Raw genomic sequence first — 21,993 nt, forward strand, 5'->3', positions numbered from 1 at the left:
GTGGTTTCCAGTATTTAGCAATGCAGTTTTAATGCCAGGAATAGACTTTGTTTGTCTTGGCAAAAACAAATGAAAGTCTGATTTGTAGAATAACGGAATCAATATTGAAATAAGGCTGAAAAATAGAGACTTTGGGTGCAGTAGAAGCAATAGAATACAGTAGAAACAGAATGACTTGAGCAGTTTTCCATGATTTTATTCTTGTTATGAACTCAAAGCTTAAAGAACGGGTTTTATTCTGGCTCTTGATTTAACTCTTGTATTTCAGACATTTCATGTCTACTGTTGTCAACAGGCAATTCATTTGTGGTCAGTGCTCCTTTGGCAAAACAATTGCAGTTCATGTGGGATGGTTCTGGTCTATGGTGTGGCATATTCTGTTGTAAAACAAGTGTGTCCTGGAGAAAGGTACATCTGGTGACATAACCAAGTTCTTAAGTGCTTAGCAGCAAGAGAGTAAGTGTGTAGGTAAATCATATGAGCAAATGAGCACACAAACAGGTAAATAGGTAGATAGATGAAACACCATCATTATTTAATTAAGTAATGGCATATAAAGGACAGATGATGGACAGATGTCCAACCTTTACTCATTATGTTTCAGTTCTCCTGCATGGTTGTGACGATCCAGTCCAGGTAGTTGGCAACTTTGGTGTAGACTCCATATCTGCCCGGCTGTCCACAGTCAATCCCCCAGCTGATAATCCCTGCAGCCCAGAACTGACCACCTTGCCTGATGGCGAGGGCACCTCCACTGTCTCCTTGGCAGGAGTCCTTCCCTGCCTCAGGGACCCCGGCGCAAAACATGTTATCTGACAGACTTGGTACATCAGCATTTGTCTTCTTTGCTTCATTAATAGAATGACTGCATTTTGCTTGGTCCACCACAGGGAGGCGTATGTACTTCAGTTTATTTGCAATGTAATATGAATCACCAACATTTTCAAGGCCAAAGCCTGAAACCAGTCTGAAAAGCAAAAGAGAAAGTAAAAAGAAATTAAAGACAAGAAACTAAGAGTTTTATTTGAGAACTGATGGTAAACCAAAAAGAAAAATACCTGCCTCAAATATATTCTACAAGAGTGAAAGTTGGCACAACATAATAAAAAGACCTGTGTAATCTTAAAATAACTTGGGTAAACCAGAAATTCTGGTTCTCTACTTACCCCATTAGGCCTGTGTTGTATGTGACGCCCTTAGCTGGCAAACATATTGGCATGATGGATGAGTTGAATGTGAGTGGATGTTGCAGTTTGATCAAGGCAATGTCATGGTTGTAATCTAACTTATCGGGGTTGTTATATTGGGGGTGAACATGGAGAGAGGCCACATCCACAGGTGAGGTCTTCATTAATTCAACATCATTACTTCCCATGTAAACCTGTTAAACAACAAGATAATAACTTACCCATTCAAACCAAAAAAGAAGCACCAATCTTATGAAAGAGTATACTATACTAGTTAGTAGTACTACTTAGTAGTTGTTAGTAGTTACTTACCTGTACTCCCTCTTTTGCCACAGTCACTCCCTTATCTACCAGGTTATGAGCTGCAGTCATAACCCAGTGGTCTCCAATCACCATGCCACCTCCTCTACCATTTACTGTCAACATCACTTGCCAGGGGATAGTATTGTCTGGAGCTGTAGCCCCCCCTAAGATCCTCTGAAAGCCAGAGATGAGTTTTGTGGGCTGGCCACAAACTGGATGGGACACAGATACGTGTGAGAATATGTGAGGTTCACATGCAAATGATGGGTGCACAGCACCTTTTATTTTAATACCAAAGCAAAAGGCATGTTTTATATGAAAGAATAATTGTAGACTAACTTCTAGATTACTGTTGGGTGTAATTTTTTGATCTCAAAAAACAATACCTGGTATACATTTTGGAGCCAGATGAATGTCATTGTTATCTCTCCACTTTCTGTCTGCTGCACAGGTGTAGCTCACTGAAGACCAAAGAGAAAAAAAGAGAGAGAAGACAGAAATTGTTGGAAGACTTACAACTCAAATTTTGCCATGTTTTCAATGACATTTATTTTCTTGTTACAATATAAATGTCTCACCATTTACACCCCCGAGCAGAGAGTAAAATGGCTCATTGCAGTGATACTGAATGACAGAGCGGTACTGATTCTGAGAGCCAGATATGAAGGTTACCCCTCCATTCAGCAGTGGTTCAGGCTCTCCACAATCAATGACTGGAGAAGAACAACAGAACAACATAATATTTTCCCACTCAGGAACAGATAGTGTATTTGCTTATTTTAAAATTGTGTCTCCTAATTTATGTAACTGAGTTTCAGTAAATCTTCAAGTAATTTTACACTGAATTATTTGATGTTTCTGTGTGATGTGAACATACTCTGGCATTCTGGGAGAGAGAGATGCCACTGTCCGTTGCTTTGACACATGGTGGAGAAACTCTCAAGCTCCCTACCGTCCTGACAGAGAGAGTGGGGAATGAACTCAGGGAATGTGCTATATCAAATCAGTTTTCCTGATTGAAACAATGAATATATAAACAACTGACTCCTACTGGTGTCATACATTAAAAGAAAAAAACAACAACTTAACTTTCATCTAACCTTCATCAGCTTGTATCCTTGGTCGCAGCGCAAATAGATGTAGTCTCTGTAGAGATATTCAGGTAAGACAGGAGTGACCCTGCCTTTAGCCACAACACCAGGAGACGGGCACTTCACCCCTGAAAACATCACAGATCAAATGTTCAGCATCTATAGTTAAAACATCAAACAGATCCTCTTTTTAGCCCTCATCAACAGTCATTATAATAGTATCTGTACATCACAAATATCAGTTTCATAAGTGTATACAGAATATTCGGTAACACTTTACAATAACAGTACAACAATTAACGTTAGTTAATGCCATAATAAACATTAAGTAACAGGTAAACATTAAGTAACAGTTAACTAACCGTTAACTATTGCTATTCATGCTAAGGTATTCATTTATATGTTATTTAAGGGTTATTGTAGATAATATTAACATTAGTAAATGCCATAATAATCATTAACTAACAGTTAATTAACCATTACGGCATTAACTAACATTAAGTAACGGTAATTGTTGTACTGTTATTGTAGTGTTACCGAATATTCTTTGGTACCTTAGAAGTTGAACCTAACTTATGACAATTAATTCTGATTCATATTCAGAAAACATGAAAAACGGCTCTGTAAACACGGATGAAACCTGTCAGTGTTGGTGGCCTGATGACCTTTCCTTTAGAGGGCATTTATACCCCCTAAAGGAGATTCATCTGCATTATGGTGACTGTATGACCTCAAAAAACACTCTCAGGTCAAATATTTGACTTGAACACAGCATATCTCTACATATGTAATGGATGGATTGCCAAGTAATTTGAGGACAATGCTTATTTTCTCAGTGAGAGAACCCTATCAATTTTGGTGTCACAATCACCTGTCTTCTAGCACCCCTGTTAGGGCAAAATGTCAAATTTGAGACCTCACAACCTATTGGGTGCATTGTCATGATTTTTGATGAACACATTCATGCTCTCTAGAACATGAACCCTCTCAGTTTTGGCAGCCTCATGACCTTTCCTGTAGAGCCAGCCTCATGCCATCTACTATTGCAGGTGTTCGTATTTGCCCCTTTGTAGCTCTTAATTGGATCAAGTATGCAATAGTAGAGCTGGATCAAAAGCAGGGCAGGGGGGGGGTTTAAGGACTGGGTTGGTACAGCCTTTAGGCAGATTTAGCTTCAACCTCAGGTCAAAATGTAATAGCACCGTTCTTCCACTACTTGCACTTCCATGACATGCACCAAGCCAGTAAGACACCAGTGGCAGGAGAGCCCATGCTTGTTTGTACACAAATGAGACTGACTGGGGATGAGTTGGCCTAGACTCGTAGACCATCAAAGCACATTCTGCACATTCTTATACAACTATTATTTATGAGAGAAAGCTACAATCACCACTGTTGACAAGAAGTCAAAATAGGACCCTTAAAACTTTGACCAAAGACAGGTGACTGGTGAACAGGCATGCCTCTGAGTGCCACAATGTCTTGATAATGGCGTGTACAACCAAGCCAGGCCATGTTACCTCAATTGAAGTTTCATTGCTCTTTCGCTTAGGCTATTTATACTGTTGTCTGTGCCCTTTATCTCCCTCCCTCCTCACTGTGAGTGTTGTAGTTCAGGCTCCAGCCATGACTCAGGCCCGTCCCATCTGTGTGGTAGTCCAGCCTGACAGTGTTGGACTCAGTGATCATCAGTCCTGGACTCTTTCCACCACACAGCTTCATGGGTTCTCTCTCTGGGATTGTCACCTGTCAACAATAGGAATGGTGTATAATTCATTTATCAGCCATTCCTTTCCATTTATTTGATAAAACATACATACTGTGTAACATGTGTGTAACATGCTGAGCGTTACCTGCAGCCAGTGATACGGGCAGGTGGGGCCTTGATCAGTGTCTATGCTCTCAATGTGGAAGTTGTCGGTAAAGTTGAGAGTGACAGTGAAGCCGGGTTCAACAGAGATGATGTACTGGCAGGACAGATCGTGAGGTGACTGGTCAGGGTATCCTGGACTGGTCAGGTGTCCCTCAGGCTCATCAAATATACCACCACCACAAGATACTGGGTAGGCAACAAGAGGAGGAGTAAGTCATCATATAGAAATTATTCATCCATGGTATGAAAGCGATAGTTAACTTCACAGTGAAGCCATCAAAAGTTGACCCTGTTAACTTTCAGTAGTTTTAGGTGGGGGCTGAGATGGAACTACATAACCTTATTCACTGTGTGTTTGCTTTTGTTTTTTTCTTTTTTTCTTTTTTTTTTTTTTGATTGCTGGTCACACTGCATAAGCAAATTTGGTAACATGACCAGGATTTGAGAGCAATAAATAAATAAATAAATAATCTTTAGAATACAAATACATACTGCAAACATTTTTGACATGGACTGTACCAGTGGAATCAATTCCCAAGCCCTGGCAGCATGACTCGGATACCCTGAGCCACTCAATCAAAACTATACATAAAACAACCACAAATAAAACACATAGAACACAACAGTATTCACATGCACAGGTGTGTGAGTGCAATTGGATTAGTGAGGACAACTAAAATCACAGGAAGTGCCAGCACTCTGATAGAAGATTCTGCTTGATGTGCACAACACACAACCAGAACACTATGAGTGAGGGAAATATTGGAGATTATGGTGTATTTGCTGGATTTCGACGCCTCACATGTGGCCCTCTTAACTTAAAAAAATGCAGTGAAGGGTGAGATGAAACAAGAGTTAAAACTCACATTTTGTGGCCCCACTGTATCAACTTCAGTATAATTTCAGATGACAAGAAGTTAGGCAGATAATGCCTGAATATTCATTTTGGGTGAACTATTACTTTAAGCCAAGGGGAGGAGGGGTTTGATGGTGGTCAGGCTAAGTATGTTTGAGGCATCACTTTAGGCTCTGGTAACATAGGTATTTGTCATTATTGCAAGCATTATATAGAGCAAATAATTAATCAGTGAATATTTAAAACGAAATATCAAAAGGTTTAGGAACACTGAAAAGCATTAGTCTTTGTAGTGGTGGAATGTGTAGATTTTTGGTGAGGATATTCCAGTGAGGGTGGAGCCCTGAGCCCTTGCACCATCAATCCCACTGTCTCACTGCTGAGCTACACAAAACTGCACACATAGACATGCACAAGAAAAACAAAAACACAATACTCACATACACACGTGCGCTGGTCTGGACGGAGCTCGTAGCCATGGTGGCAGGAACAGAGGTATGAACCGAGGGTGTTAAGGCAGATCTGAGAGCAGAGTGGACCTGAGCCATCTGCAGGGTCCGGTCCTGAACATTCATCCCTGTCTGATGAGACAAGAAATTAAATCATTTTGATCTTTCTTCACTTGGGATGCTTGCTACAATGTGGCTCATGCTATTGTGTCATAATCATCAATGATTTGGTTCTCCTGAGAACCAAATCATTTTCATCATCTTGTCCTCGTCTCTTTAACAGCTGTGTGAGTGGTCCATTGTCATTGTGTTTTATGCTCTATCACTGCGCTGTATGTGTCATCTGCTCGCTCCATGTGGTTCATATTGCTGTATAGTGCTGTAGTATTTGTATATTGTTGTATGGGTCAGCAGAAATTACATACTGTTTGTAACACACATTTTTCTTACGCTGCGAAATGTGTGTCTGTTACTTTATTGTCTTTCACATTAAAAAAAAATCATTTCACTGTTATTCACTTTTAATTAGACTATGAAACACTTCTCCAGGGATTACAGATTAAAAAAAAAAAAAACTATGCTCTGGCTAACTATTGCACATTTACAGTATTGTATTTTAATGCGCACTGTCTCAGTCATGTAGGCCAAATAAAAAAAAATAAAATAAAATAAAAAAGGAAATAGAGGTGTGGGGAGACAATGCAATGCAGAGAAGAGAGGAGAGGCCAAGAAGCTGACAGAAACATGAAAATTGTTACCTATTGCCTGGTAGTAAGCAGAGAAGCCGATGTTCTGGTGGAGCTCAGGATTGGTGTCATCTGTTTGGAATATGAGGGTGAGTTTGTTGCCTGGAGACAGGATGGGCTGGTTGCCCGGGTGATGCCCATCAGCCGAATTCTCCTGGCCACAAAACTTCCCTAAGACCTTGTCATCATAGAGAACCTGAAAAATGGAAGGAATGTAAATGAAGGAACTTATTTTAGCACAACAGAGAGTGAACAATAGTTTCAGTCAGGTTCAATTTAGGGACTTGAATGCTACATCCTTGGCTATGTATGTTTGTAATTGTGCATGGACATGTGGAGCTGACCGTGAGGGAGTCATAAAAGCAGCCTGCGGAAGCCTCAATGTCCAAGTGTGTGAAGGTGAGCTGGATCTGGTAGCCCTCAGGTACATTGAGGTCCCACTGCTGCAGCTGGTTAGGAGGGTAAGGACTGGGATAGTGGCGGGATTGGACCGCCCCATGCATGACAGGCTCGGAGCGAGGCAGCCGCCAACACTCACACGCTGACACAAACAGAAACCTAAAACCATGCAGTGACAGAGAAACTTTGATCTGTTTATCAATTTGCGGTAAACTGAGCTGCAGGGTCCAAAGTTGATACAAACAGAAAAGGCACAAACACAGTAATGCAATCACATAACTGTTGCAGCCCCATGATTTATCCCATGTGGCGCATTGAGAAATAGACAGCTTTAAAAACTGCGCATCTGAAAAGCTGGTTTTTCACCTTACATAACACATTCTCACACTTACTAGGCATATAGGAAGCAGCTCCACACTAAAGGCAAGTATATTAGGAATTTTTGAACAGAGATAGAAATTCATGACAAAAACTAGTTCAGGAAAACAAACAAAGGAGTTAAGCATTCAGCTCAAACTTACCCGATGATACACCAGGTCCAGCCCATGTCTGGAAAAGGTATTTCTGTGAGAGAGCTGATCTGCTGTTGTGGGAGCAAATGCCCCAGATTCAGTGGAACATTAATGTCATGCAGCCTGTGGTTTCCAGTATTTAGCAATGCAGTTTTAAAGCCAGGAATAGTCTTTGTTTGACTTGGCAAAAACAAATGAAAGTTTGACTTGGAGAAGAATGTAATCAATATTGAAGTAAGATAGAGAAATAGAGAATTAGAGACCAGCTGAGATTAAGACAATATCAAGAAAAATCTCAACTAATCTGTGCAGCTTTTCATAGCATTGTTCTTGAAATGAATTGAAATTTTAAAGAACTTCATTTTGTTTCTCATGTTTTTTTTAATCCCTCAGGCACTGTGCTTTCAGGCACTACTCACATCTGTTAACAACAGGCAACTCATTTGAGGTCAGCTCTCCTTTGGAGTAACAACAATCAAGTCATGCATGCTGGTTCTAGCCTACACTGTTAAATAACTGTGTTTCAGGAAACCACACCTTAATATCTAACCAACTGCTCAGTTGTCTAGCAGCAGCAACTTAACATTTAGTGATAAATTCATTGCCTGATAGGAGAGAGAGTATTAAGATGGTATCTCTTACAGGTGAATGCCATCCCCATCTGTCAGTCCACAGGACTATCCCTAACATCCACACAACATGGAGGAGACATGTCTGCCATGACAGCCCAACAACATTTAGACTTTACAGCATTTCCTGGCACCATGCCACTATGGAGCTTCCCACCTATTTCGGCAAGTTTTACCAAAGAAACTGGGGACAACCCCTCCAAAGCCTCTTGCCCTGCTTCCTCCTCAGAGGGCTTGTCTTTTGAGGTTAGGAGCTCCTCAGTGTGTTCCCTCCATAGTATTGACTACATCCTTAGTGGAGATCAGTACCCCCCCGTCTCTGCTAAGAACAGCCCAGACAAGGCCCTGCCTACTCCTCATGAGGCACGATTTGCCAGTAAGACCCACCAAAAGTCCTCCTCCACTGCATCCACAAATTCCTCCTACATCCTACTTTTTGCTTTCACAACTTCCCTATTGATACCACTCTGTTGAGTCTGGTGTCCCCCAAGCTAACCGCACCTGAAAGGCTTTACTGAGGGGGATCTTATGGTGGGGGAGATTGCAAGAACTCAGTGGCCTGTTTGGCCTCCCTCTCAGATGGTGACTACCAATGAGTTCTTGCAGTCTCCTCCACCATCTGATCCAAGTCACCATCAGGTGATGATCAGTTGACAGCTCTGCTCTTCTCTTCACCTAAATGTCCAGAACATGCAGCCGCACGTCTAAGGAAATGACTACAAAGTCATCATCATCAGCTGATGGCCTGAGGAGCTCTGGTAGCAAGTAGGCTACACGTATGACCAACCTTATGCACAAAAATGATGATGATTATTGGCAATCCGTGACAAGATTCAGACTGAGGCTGCTTCTCCCAATCACCTCCCTCTAAGTTTCTCTGACACTGCCAACATGAGCATGAGTCTACAGGGGATGCCTTCTGCAGGACTCTACCCAGAGTCTCTAAGAAGACTCTGTACTCTGAACTGCTGCATTTAGCTGGCATCACATGACCTCCTGCACAAGCTCTGACTCCTGGTGGTTCCCACTTCTAAAAAGGGGGGCCAGGGAGTGTGCTCCAGTTATTGGGATGTCACCCCGGCCAGCTTCCCTGGGAAAATGAACACCAACATCAGATTCACAAGGAAAAATGTGGATTCTGTCTTGTACATGGGGTGTCGGCATCACATGCTGCAAGCCTATTTCTGCCGTGTACAACCAAGGTGAGAGTTGTCCACATTCTCTGCACTAACTCAAGCTTATTCTCAGTGAAGGTCAAACTCTGCTAAGACCTTGCATCATCACTATTTCTGTCATTTTCATGGACATGATTTGAAGGCGTAGTCAAGGATGGGAGAGTGTCCAGTATAGTGACCTCAGGAGGGTGTGTCTGCTCATTACAGATGACATGGTTTTGCTGGCATCATCAAACTGTGACCTCCAGCATGCATAGACAACAGTTTGCAGGTAAGTGTGAAGCAGTCGGGGTAAGGGTCACCACCTCCATAGTTCTCTCTAGGAAGAAGGAAAATTGCCTCCTCCAACCTGGGAATGATTTATTGTGCCAACTGCAGCGGTTTCTGGGTTTCTTCTTCATTAGTGAAAGTAAAATGAATCACGTGATTCACACACACACACACACACACACACACACACACACACACACACACACACAATAGTTTATCATTTATTTTTATTGCTTATTTATTTGTTTTTATTTTTTGAATATTTATATTTTTAGTGATTTTATCATTAGGGGCCGGGCAGCCTAAGCTGCCAGGACCCTTTTGTGTTCCTGTGTGTTCTTCTTCTTTCTTTCTTTCTTTCTTTCTTTCTTTCTTTCTTTCTTTCTTTCTTCCAAGGAAGTCCTACTTCCCATGCACAAAAAATCACCAAATTTTGCACAAAGGTCCAGTCCCATGCCAGATTACCTCAGATGCAAACACAAGCCAATAGTCCTGATGGTGGCGCTATAGCAAGCCTCTAAATTTCAAAACTTTGAAAATTCATAACAAATCAACCATATGTGCTACAGCTTTGCAACTTTCACTAAAATGTAGCCCCAATACTGAAGAAACTTTTGTGCACTTAAACCTATGCAAATTATGAAATCCACCACTCTGTTTTTTTTTTTTTTAATGTAAAACTTATTAAACCTATCTCCTCCCACAATTTTTCCTCCAATGTCACCAAACTTGCTACAGAGCATCTTCAGACTGTCCTACACAAATAATCCACACAGATTTTTGATTTATCAAAAATTGACCCCACAGTGCATCAAAATGTTTAACTGTAAACAGTACTGAAAACATACACTTGCAAATTCTTGTTAAATAAATCTTCAATGTTCATGAAAAAAATTGACAAAATTTTGGAGACATAGTAGATGATGTGTGGTAAATTTCACAACTGTATTTCAAAAACTCAATTTTTGACAGCATTTTGAATTTTGCTCTCATGTGAACAATTGGAGTCAATGCAAGAATGGCATTTTTAAACATCAGTTTTTCACTTATGGAGGAAATCATCATTGTTAAAAACAAATTATCAATCAAATTGTCTTAATAACTGAATTGAATAACTGAATTTAAGATATGCCTTTCCATGCATGGATGGCTGCTGTCCTGCACGTCAGTGATTGGCTCAGTCAGTTTGTGAAGCTACAGTGGAGGAAATAATTATTTGATCCCTTGCCGATTTTGTAAGTTTGCCTATTTACAAAGAAATGAACACTATTATAATTTTACTGGTAGGTTTATTCCAACAGTGAGAGATAGAATATCAAAAAGAAAATCCAGAAAATCACATTATATAAAAGATATAAACTGATTTGCATTTCACTGAGTGAAATAAGTATTTGATCCCCTAGCAACCATTAAGAATTCTGGCTCCCACAGACCTATTAGATACTCAACTAATAATAGATACTAATCTCAACTTGTTACCTGGATAAAAGACACCTGTCTCAACTTGTCACCTGTATATAAGACAGCTGTTCACAGAATCAATCAATCAGACTCCAACCTCTCCATCATGGGCAAGACCAAAGAGCTGTCTAAGGATGTCAGGGACAAGATTATAGACCTGCACAAGGCCGGAAAGTGCTACAAGACCATAAGCAAGAAGCTGGGTGAGAAGGAGACAACTGCTGGTGCAATTATTCGAAAATGGAAGAAACACAAAATGACCATCAGTTGACCTCGGTCTGGGGCTCCATGCAAGATCTCACCTTGTGGGGTATCAATAATCATGAGAAAGGTGAGAAATCAGCCTACAACTGCACGGGAGGAGCTTCTTAATGATCTCAAGGCAGCTGGGACCATGGTCACCAAGAAAATCATTGGTAACACACTATGCAGTAATGGATTAAAATCCTGCAGTGCCCGCAAGGTCCCCCTGCTCAAGAAGGCACATGTATAGGCCCGTCTGAAGTTTGCCAATGAACACCTGAATGATTCAGAGAATGCTTGGGAGAATGTGCTGTGGTCAGATGAGACCACAATTGAGCTCTTTAGCATCAACTCAACTCACCGTGTTTGGAGGAAGAGAAATGCTGATTATGACCCCAAGAACACCATCCCCACCATCAAGCATGGAGATGGAAACATTATGCTTTGGGGGTGTTTCTCTGCCAAGGGGACAGGACGACTTCACCGCATCGACAGGAGGATGGACAGGGCCATGTACCGCAAAATCCTGAGTGACAACCTCCTTCCCTCCGCCAGGACACTGAAAATGGGTTGTGGATGGGTCTTCCAGCACGACAATGACCCAAAACATACGGCCAAGGCAACAAAGGAGTGGCTCAAGAAGAAGCACATTAAGGTCATGGAGTGGCCTCGCCAGTCTCCAGACCTTAATCCCATAGAAAATCTGTGGAGGGAGCTGAAGCTTCAAGTTGCCACATGACAGCCTCGAAACCTTAAGGATTTGGAGATGATCTGCAAAGAGGAGTGGACCAAAATTCTTCCTGATGTGTGTGTATACCTGGTAATCAATTGCAAGAAATGTCTGACCTCTTCACTTGCCAACAAGGGTTTTGCCACCAAGTACTACATCATGTTTTGCTAGGGGATCAAATACTTATTTCACTCAATGAAATGCAAATCAGTTTATGTCTTTTATATTAAGTGATTTTTTGGATTTTCTTTTTGGTATTCTATCTCTCACTGTTAGAATAAACCTACCGTTAAAATTATAGAGTGTTCATTTCTTTGTCAGTAGGCAAACTTACAAAATCGGCAAGGGATCAAATAATTATTTCCTCCACTGTACTGTTTTAGATCAGTGAGATAGAGGCCAGTCCTCGGTATCAAAGATTGTGAGTTCAAGCCTCAGCTTGTGGCACATTCCCATGTGCCAAAACTCACCAAACTTTGCACAAAGGTCCAGTCCCATGCCAGATTTCCTCAGCTGCCCACACAAGCCAATAGTCCTGATGGTGGCACTACCGCAAGCCTCTAAATTTCAATACTTTGAAAATTTATAATAAATCAACCATATGTGCTACAGCTTTGCAATTTCCATCAAAATGTAGCCCCAATACTGAAACAACCTTTGTACCCTTTACAATTAAAGTGAGTTTTTCACTTATGGAGCAAATCAATCATTGTTAAAAACAAATTACCAGCATCTCCATGCTGTCTAGATGCAAGATGTGTATTTTCACATTTTTGTCTTGATGACTGATTTTTTTTTTTTTTTTTACAGTGGTTTGAAATCTGCCTTTCCATGCATAGGCAGCTGCAATCATGTGACTGGCTTAGTCAATTTGTGAAGCCTCAAAAGAGATGGCTCTTGCCAATTAGCTCAGTGTGATAGGAGATGGTCCTTGGTCTCAGAGATTGTGAGTTCAAGCTTTAACTTGATTTACCGTACTTATTGTTGCAGCTGTAATTCCCGTGATAAGCTAGAAGTTTTAAACATATCACTGTGGTGTCACTTGCTAATTAGCTCAGTGAGATAGAGCATTGCCCTTCATGCCCAAAATTGTGAACTTAAACCTCAGCTGATGCAAAACGCACATTAGAATGCCATCTTCCAATTCTACACTTGTTGCAAAATTGCCTGGCCCCGACCATTGCTGCGCAGCAGCTATAATTTATTTTATACTCTAGCCTTATTTTCTATTTTTCTTTTTTCCTTGCTTCATCCTGTCACTTCATCCAGCTGCAACAACTTATTTTCACCACACGCCAGGGCAAATAAAAGCTTCATTATGTCTTGCCTCATTTTATCCTGATGTCCTATTCAGTGTGTATAAATAAAGCATATAACATTTTCTTTAATTCAGTGATGGTATTCAAAGGACAGATGGTGGACAAATGTCCAGCCCTGACTTGTTATAGTTTAGGAGTCCTGCATGGTCTTGTTGATCCCATCCAGGTGGTTGCCAGCTCTGGTAGTGACTCCATATCTGCCCAGCTGGTCGCAGTCAGCACTTCATCTGACAATTCCTGCAACTCACAAACTTCCTCTGTCCTCCAGGGCAAATATTAATAAGACATTCCATTACAACACATGTTATCTGACAGACTTGGTATTTTCCTTTGTCCTCTTTGCATCGTTGATAAAAAATACTGCAGGTCTTCTGGTCCACCACAGGGAGGCGCATGTTGCCCTGTGTAATTCAATTTAATTTAATAAACCCAAAAGGTGACACCAGTCTGAAAGGGGGAAACTGAATGAGATGGATTGGAGAAGTAACAGCGAAATGAAAAAACAAGTCAGGCCTTATTTGTGGAAATTGTGCAAGACTCTAAAGCCAGCAAATCCAAAAATGACACATGTAAACTTAAAGACCAAGAGTGCACCAAAAAGTCTGATTCTCTGTTAATCAGGCCATGAGTGGAAAATGACCTGGTGCTCCAGTTTGATCAAAGCAATGTCACTGTAGTCACAGGTGTCTACTACAATTTTGTTGAATAATAATTAGTGGATTTGTTGTGGCAATACTATAGAAATGGTTCTGGTAGACGGGCAGAATTTGACGCTTGTTCTCAGTATTTCACATATACACAGCGTTTTTCACTGTGATTAACCTAATTTGGTGAATACATCGTGTTGGGTAAAAACAAAGTCAAAGTACCTTCGTAAGTGCTCTCTACTTAAGGGCGTAAGGGCTTTCTACCTTGTTTTTAAACATGCCCTGACTCTAGTGAACGAATATTTCCTCTGCACATGTCAGACTTAATGCACTATTTATATGGCATAAGATAATAACACACAGACCTAAAATGGATCACTTTAGCTAAACTAATTCCAATGAATGATTAACACCTACTATGGTGTTAAAAAAAAAAAAAAAAAAAAAAAACCCTACAAGGTATAAGATGGCAGTTTGCCTCGCGTCCGTGACTAAGCACTCATTCACTGCCAAATCACTCCATATTTTGCAATGCAGGGGAAATGACAAAATCCCCTATAAAATAAGAAATGACAAAATTCTCTATAAAATAAGACACGTCAGAGTTAGTTGACCGGGAAACACTGGCTTTCAGACATTTTTGGTCAAACTATAAAAGACTTCCTATTTATATCCTTGACCCTTACAGAGAGAGAGGGGGGGATAGAGAGAGAGAGAGAGAGAGAGAGAGAGAGAGAGAGAGAGAGAGAAGAGAGAGAGAGAGAGAGAGAGAGAGAGAGAGAGAGAGAATTACATCTTTGCTGGCCTAATGACCATCCTCCTTAGGTTTTGTGGTGTTGCGTGGAAATATTTGGAAACTACATTCTTGTTTGTGTTAAGCCCCGCCCCTTTCCAGCAACGTTTGACATGTCCCAATCAGCCAGTGTGCATGGAAAGTCGACCTTGCTGCCCTGACCCATGACCAACCCGAATCTTTCACCGTGCACTTACACAGGCTGACCTCATGCTTTGCCTTCAATCTGTAAAGGATGAAATGACAGAAAAAAGATAAGACTTCAGCCAAGTCTAATTTTTCAGTAAATCAGTCACACCACAAAGTGCTAAAGGACCATGTAGAGTTGTTCTGCAAATACTATTAAAAACTCAAATGAGGAAGCAACAGCAGAGAATTATTTTTTTATTGAGAGCAACTGGGGTCACATGACATACACAGGGAACAACTGGGCCGAAACTTTTTTCTGCTGTTAGTGCAAATGATTCTTCTGTTTTCACCCTCTGATAGTTAGGAAACAAATGATTTCAAAAATGGGCATGGCAAACAATTCAAAGGATTGTAATATTGTGACCCAAAGAATCCCAGGACTGATTCAGAAAATCACAATTTATTAGATATGTAAACATAAAATGTTTATTTATTCAATATGATTTAAAAAAAAAAAAAATGCAATCAAACATAAGAAATGATGAGAGGCTACAAAACAAAATACAAAAATACAAATTATCTGTAATTAATAATTGCATGTGATTCTTTTTAATATAATTGGAATATATGAATTCAGACTGTGATCCAAGCATGTTATTAATGCTAACATGCTATATTTGATTATCAGAGTTATTTTTTCAATTACATTAACATTTTTATTCAGACATTACTTTGATTATTGTGGTTACCAGGTGTTACAAGTGAATTATTCATCCATTCTTTCCTCTTTCTCTACTCTTTCAATGGTCTCTTTGATCCAGTCTACATAATTCTCCACTTTGGTATAATAACCCTTGTACTGCTTCACCTCACAGTTGGCTCCCCAGGACACGATGCCCTCCAGGCGATAAGGCCCTCTGTTGTTCTTGTTCCCGGTCCCCAACATGGGTAAAACCAAGGGACCCCCACTGTCTCCCTTGCAACTGTCCATGCCCTCTGCTCCAGCGCAGAACATGTTATTAGTGAAAACCATGGGGATGTTATTATACTGCGGTGTTTTCTGACATTCTCGAGGGGAGTAGCCTGCAATGTGAGCATACTGTAAGACCCGACTTAAAACCATTGAAGAATCTCTCTCTGTAATCCCCCAACCTGAAACTGTGCCTTGTTCATTTTCCTTCAAGCCTCCATTTGCCTCTGGCAGACAGATGGGAAGGAGGTTCGGGCCTAGTTCCACCCTGGAAGTAAATCTGATAAGAGCAATATCATTGTCAAAATTAGTAGCGCTAAGCTTATCATAGTTGGGATGAATTATGATTTTTTCAGCATCCATGACAACCACATCAGACGTTTGCAGTTTCTTTCCTTCGACCAATCCACCAAAGAGGCGTAAAGAGGTTTGCCCTAACCCATCCACAACATGAGCTGCTGTCACAGCCCATCTGTCATTGATCAGTGATGCTCCTCCTCTTGGAGATCTAATCAAAAGTTGCCAAGGTATTTCCCCCAGTTTTGCCTTCTTGCCTCCCAAAATCCTACCCGCAGATGAACCATCCGTTTCGGGCTTCCCACACACTGAAAACACAGAGAGTCATCAGCACATTTGTGTGAAACAGAAACAGCTCCAAATAATTGATGACTGATATTAGAAAATGTAAAAATGATACTGAAAGTTCTACCTTCAAAGCATTTTGGCATTTCTGTGTTTCCGCCAGCTGACACCCATAAACCACTGCCGTTACAAATGTATGTATCTGGAAGAGTGCACAAATTGGTGACAGACAATGAAATCAAAGAGAGCGGTTTTGTCTACTCAAGAGCACATGTGACATGTAGTATTTTTGAATGGTCACAGAAAAAGTACGTTTTCTTTAATCACCCTCTCCTTGCAGTGTGTAGTACTTTGAACTACACTTAAACTCAATCTCGTCTCCAAACATGGTGCTCGGGTTATCAGAGTCCGCCACCTGAAGGATGCCATCATCTGGAATATTTGGTATTCCACAATTCACAGCTAAGGGGAAGGAGACACAAGAAAATAAATAAAATAAAGTCAAAGGCACTCACTACTAAATTCTTTGAAAAGCCTGAAACTGGTGACTTTGAAACTCACGTTCACAGCTGTAGATGGGACTCCATACGCCTGATTTCTGGCAGGTTGTCTCATACTCAGACATGCTCAGAGTCTGTTCATACTTTATAAAAGGAGAATCTCATTAGGTATAACTCTTATGCATAAAGTATTTACTTCAAACACACATCTGGTCCTAGCTCTCAAGTATTCTGTGTACTTACAGTATCCACATTGTAACCAAGCTCACAGGTCACCGTCACGGTTTCACCTTGCTGATACTCTGCTTTCCGAGGAGCAGCAGACGACTGGGCAGTCACCACTCCTGGACAGACCTTGGCTGCAATGAACATTTGAAAGCGCTTTTTTGATGATCTTGTGTATAGTTTTCAACAAAAAAACACCTCATAAATCATGTTGTCTGTGTCAGCGTGGCACAGATGACGGTGCTGCTGTACCTCTGGTCTTGAAGCTAACACTGAAGCCGTTGTTGGAGCCAAAGCCGTCGGAGGTGAAGCGGATTTGGACGTGATTTGAGTGAGTGAGTAAAGGGGAGGACGGAGGTGTGCGGCCACAGTACGGGCCAAGAGTCCCAGAGGAAGTCACAACCTACAAAAAAGAGAATGCACACTCTCAGAAAATAAAGCACATAATTGTACTTATGGGGGTACAGCAGTCTGTCACTGGGGCAGCACCCTCTAAGATACAGTTTTTGTACCTTTGACACTGGGTACCAAAATTTTTTTACCCAATTAAATTATATATTAGGGTATGTATGTATGTATGTATGTATGTATGTATGTATGTATGTATGTATGTATGTATGTATTTAAAAATTTATATTCATATATTCATTGCATTTTGCCTAACAAACACTGTCTCCTGATATTGTACCTTAAAATTTAGAGGAAACAGTACACAACATTTACCCTTTACTGCCTGGGAACATATATGTTCCTTTTTGGCACTGAAAAAGGTTCAAATAATTACTTTGAGGTTCAACAATTAGCCCTAGGATACATTTTTGTAGATTGTACCTCTGGGTACAGAAATTGACTCCTACTGCACCCCTGTTTCTGACCATACATGGTAGTGGATCCAATGGAGGCAGAGGATGCTCTGTCAGGGCGTCCTTGGACAAGACAACGAACCTGCATCCGGAGCACTTTCCCTTTCCCTCACTGTCTCTCTGCTCTGACGTCTCTGCTGAAATAGGTCACTGTATTTGTCTGTTTGCTTTATTTGTAGTATCTATTTACACGTACATACTAGATAGGTTGAAATAGACATGAAAACAGAGAAATGTGTAGAAGAATGCCACACAACACTCTAAGTGGCATAAATATACAATAAATACAATCAAACCAGCACTCATGGACACACACATACACAAAACATATAAACAGACGTACATGAAGGCACACCTCAGGGACTAGAGGGAACATGTGGTCTGAATGAAACCCGACCTCTAAAGGCTCATTTATACTCCCTTTACGTATGAAAATAAATGTCCATTTCAAAGGTTGCAGCCGTCACTGCCCACATATTTCAATGCAATACATCCACTAGAGGGCAGCAAAGAGTCAAGCGTTTTAGAGAACAACTAACAAGGCGATGGTGGTGGGGATCAGAATAATGGACCTGCTAAGAAAGAGTCAAATGTGGAGTCAGCGGTGTAAAACCAGTGGTGGTCTGCAAGGCCATTCAATATATCGCAACAGGAAGACAGAGGATGATTTTCTGCAGTATTACCAAAGAGAGAATTTCTTTCCTTGTGTCTCGCTCATTGACTGATTTCTAAAGCTATTGGCTGCAATGGCCCCACAACTTCTGGTGGCGCTGCTCCATTTTATTTATATTCATCAGCTTCCTAAAAACATGTACAAATATGGATGAAAGGAACAGAGAGTAGGGACAGAATGCTCCACACACATCCATATATATATGTGACGTGAAGCGTAAATGGTCAAAAACAGGGTGCTTGGTCTTCGGTGCCACCCACAGAGAACAACGGGCGGTGACATCACCATCCACAACCAAGCATCCTATCTTTCACCATTAGAGGTCAGGCTTCAACGAAATTTGGATTTGTGGTTTAGTTCCTCTTTAAGGGAGCGCAAACTTCCATTTGGTGCAGGTATGTACCTCCACCGAGTCGATGCACTGTCCATCAGTGTTCTGGTCCACATCAAAGCCATCACCGAAATGCAGCTCCAGCTGTAAGTGATCCTCCACCGACAACGTGTACAAGCAGTGGGCGTTTTCAGCATATGGACCAGGCCAGGAAGGACTGGATATCACACCCTTCTTCAGCCCGGACAGGTCCTCAGTACAGCTCACTGTGGTTAAGGGACAGCATGGGAGATATTGTTATTATTATTCTCCTCTTCACTGCCATCATCATCATAATCACAACACTATATGATCAGTTTCTATCTATGCGAGTGCACCTTAAGCAACTTATAAATGTGAAGTAATTTTCCTATTAAAAGAATAATTTCCTCCTCCTTTTTTGTTTCCTGATGCTGGCTTTTTCATTCTTCTGTTTTCTTGTTTTCACTTCTTCTTTCATTTCTCCTTATTTTGGTGATCCCACATTTAACCATTTATTAACTCTCTTGACTAATCTCTCTGTTTACTGTTTCCAAGGGTAAGCTGTACCGGTGCAAGTGTGCTTGTCAGTGTCCAGATGGTAACCATGGCGACAAGAGCAGCGGTAACCACCGATGAAGTTGTGACAGAATTGCGTGCATTGGTTGTCTGGGTCGTCACATTCGTCGTAGTCTGAGGGAGGAAATGTTTGGAGCATCAGATGGAGCGACACAGGACATGGAGGGTTTAACACATTTGAAACATCAAAGCCGCATCGTTCAGTAGTGTAAACCACTCAAGACGCCACCACCAAATGTCCTCACACATTTTGCAAAGAAAATACACCAGTGCCACATATTAATTCATTTTCATCTATACAGGGCTTTCAGGTGCTGTGATATTGCCTGTCACGGCCATATTGGAAGTCTCAGCTCCTGAACAACGATGGCAATGAGTTGCTGATGTTTTAAACTCAACAGAACCCAACTGATGTTCAATCTCTGTGTTCTTTTTGAGTGCTAAATGATTACTTTTCATTATCAGATATCCTCCCAAGCTTTAGCATGCTTTGTATTAACTTTCACTTGTAGTTATAGTTCTGGTTACTACGGACCACTAAATCCATGTCGGCTGTCTTTTATCAGGAATCTTGTTTTCTAGTGTAATTATAATACCCTATTGCTGTTCTCTAGTCTGATGCAACTGTAAGTCTCTGTCTTTTCTTTTAACTCTTGCATCTCCACAAAATGCATCTAAAATACTCTCAAGAGGCCTATATCCATCTGAGTTACTTTTAAATCAACAAAAGCCATTCATCACAGTGATGTCATGATTATAGTTACTTACTTGTTTTTGCCCAGATTGTTAAGCAGACATAATTCCCATTACACAAAATAGTCCTAACAACATTTTTTTTTTTTTTTTTTTTTAATTTGGGAAATGGTTGGATAAAAAAAAATCTAATTTCATGTTAGCTTTAACAGATAATACTCGGCTGCTAGAGTTTTGTCACTACAAAAGTATTTGCAATGATAAGATACACACACGTGTAAACTGGAGAATTTCAGCTGTGCTAACTGTCTTGGGGTAAATGGAAGGTGGATAAAAATAGAAGAAACAAAAACCATAAACCCACCATTCCACATCCTTTTCTCCTCTCCTTCTCACCTTGCACTGTATAAAAGCCTCTGAAGCCTGTGTGCCTCTTGACATTTGAGTAGTCGGAATGGAACGAAAGAGAGAGGCAGCCACCGGGGGCAGAGATGAGCAAAGGATTTACATCGTATTGTAGCTCCTCAAATGTCCTTTTTCCACAGAGGATGGAAAGCAGGTTTCCATTTGAAAAGATCTAGAAGAGGAATGCGAGTAGAGGTAAGAGACTGATATTATATTGTAACTCGCAACAACAATAATGGAGTTAGGGTGTACCAAATACAATGCGTGGCTCACCAACCACCTGACCTTTCACCTTTCTGACAACTAACCTTCAGGGCATCATTTTCACAGTCGTGACTGTCCTCCAGGTCCAGGTGGATGATTTTTAGGGAGAGGGTGTGGCCTTGAGGCGCACACCTGCTCCAGCTAAGATTAGCATAGGGAGAGTAGCCTCTGGGATAGCCTGGAGACTGCACCCATCCTAACAGAGAGGGGAGGGCCGCGTGGGGCAGCAGGAGAAGGCAGAGACTGAGGGCGAGTAGTGGAGATTTTAGAGAAATACAAAGGAATGAGCAGCAGGAGGAAGAGGGAAAGCACGGTGAGCAGAAAGTACAAAATACAGCAATACATAATATTTGGTAACATGGATATGGGGAAGAAGATGGGCTTGAGGGAAAGGACGGCATTGGTCATGGACGGTGACACATGACATTATACATGGAGTTCATACTTTAAGTCCCAATCATCTTTCTAACATATAAGGCCTCCTAACTTTGTTTCTCCTCTTGATATCTGTTCCCACACCCTCCACTCTCTCCCGATGCCTTTTTCTTTAATTTCTCTTTTACTCATCTTATTACAGGAAACCCAGAGTTTTATGAGGAGACCCACAGACGGTGCCCCCACTCAGATCCCCTCATGGGGGATCCCATGATCCAGCTGTAGAAACTCAGATTCACCCTCAACTCATTCACCATCCATCATCCCACCTCTTCCCCTTTAGTATCGCAATTTCAATAAACATTAAAAGTGTCATGGTCTTTTGTTTGTGAATCAAAATTTTGATACCACAACCTATTTTCATTTTGTGCACCATTACAGTGCAACGATGATCTCGTTTATAGCACTAAAATGCAAAAATTCAAACCCACCTTAATCTCAGCATGGTGATCTGATCCAGTTTCCCCTCGCAAATAATCTAGCACAAAACCTTCCCTTCCCCTTTTCTTAAAATTTCATTTTCCTTCTCTTGCTCTCCCCTGGTGCCCCGTTTTCTCTCTCACTCTGATTTCGTGAACGTAAGCATTTTTACAAATCTATTTAAGGTTGTTTTTAAGGATCTTCATTATAATGAGACTGTGGA

At 41.0% G+C, this 21,993-nt stretch overlaps 1 protein-coding gene across 1 annotated transcript; it reads right to left on the reverse strand.

The window, feature by feature from the left end:
• Window positions 1-600: 600 nt before the first annotated feature.
• Window positions 601-21,825, reverse strand: LOC115373640 (uncharacterized). The gene is made up of 24 exons (XM_030072128.1): window positions 21,782-21,825; window positions 20,960-21,158; window positions 20,643-20,823; window positions 19,545-19,667; window positions 19,029-19,222; window positions 17,342-17,492; window positions 17,108-17,223; window positions 16,926-17,007; window positions 16,692-16,826; window positions 16,492-16,566; window positions 15,580-16,387; window positions 7,426-7,596; window positions 6,850-7,063; window positions 6,518-6,701; window positions 5,751-5,891; window positions 4,435-4,640; window positions 4,180-4,327; window positions 2,591-2,709; window positions 2,368-2,446; window positions 2,069-2,203; window positions 1,877-1,951; window positions 1,500-1,702; window positions 1,167-1,381; window positions 601-967 (listed from the first exon to the last, which is right to left on the reverse strand). Exons 1-24 carry the CDS (start codon window positions 21,793-21,795, stop codon window positions 601-603), a joined length of 4,335 nt encoding a protein of 1,444 aa, XP_029927988.1. The 5' UTR covers window positions 21,796-21,825.
• Window positions 21,826-21,993: the final 168 nt, after the last annotated feature.

The sequence above is a fragment of the Myripristis murdjan genome, chromosome 16 (genome assembly GCF_902150065.1).
Source record: "Myripristis murdjan chromosome 16, fMyrMur1.1, whole genome shotgun sequence".
NCBI lineage: Eukaryota > Metazoa > Chordata > Actinopteri > Holocentriformes > Holocentridae > Myripristis > Myripristis murdjan.

What these genes read in the sequence shown, in the direction of transcription:
- LOC115373640 (XM_030072128.1), bottom strand. An exon ending in TCCCATCTACAGCTGTGAAC is followed by an intron (nt 16,827 to 16,925) that starts GTGAGTTTCAAA and finishes CCTTCCCCTTAG; the next exon opens with CTGTGAATTGTGGAATACCA. An exon ending in TGGCAAAAGAGGGAGTACAG is followed by an intron (nt 1,382 to 1,499) that starts GTAAGTAACTAC and finishes GTTGTTTAACAG; the next exon opens with GTTTACATGGGAAGTAATGA.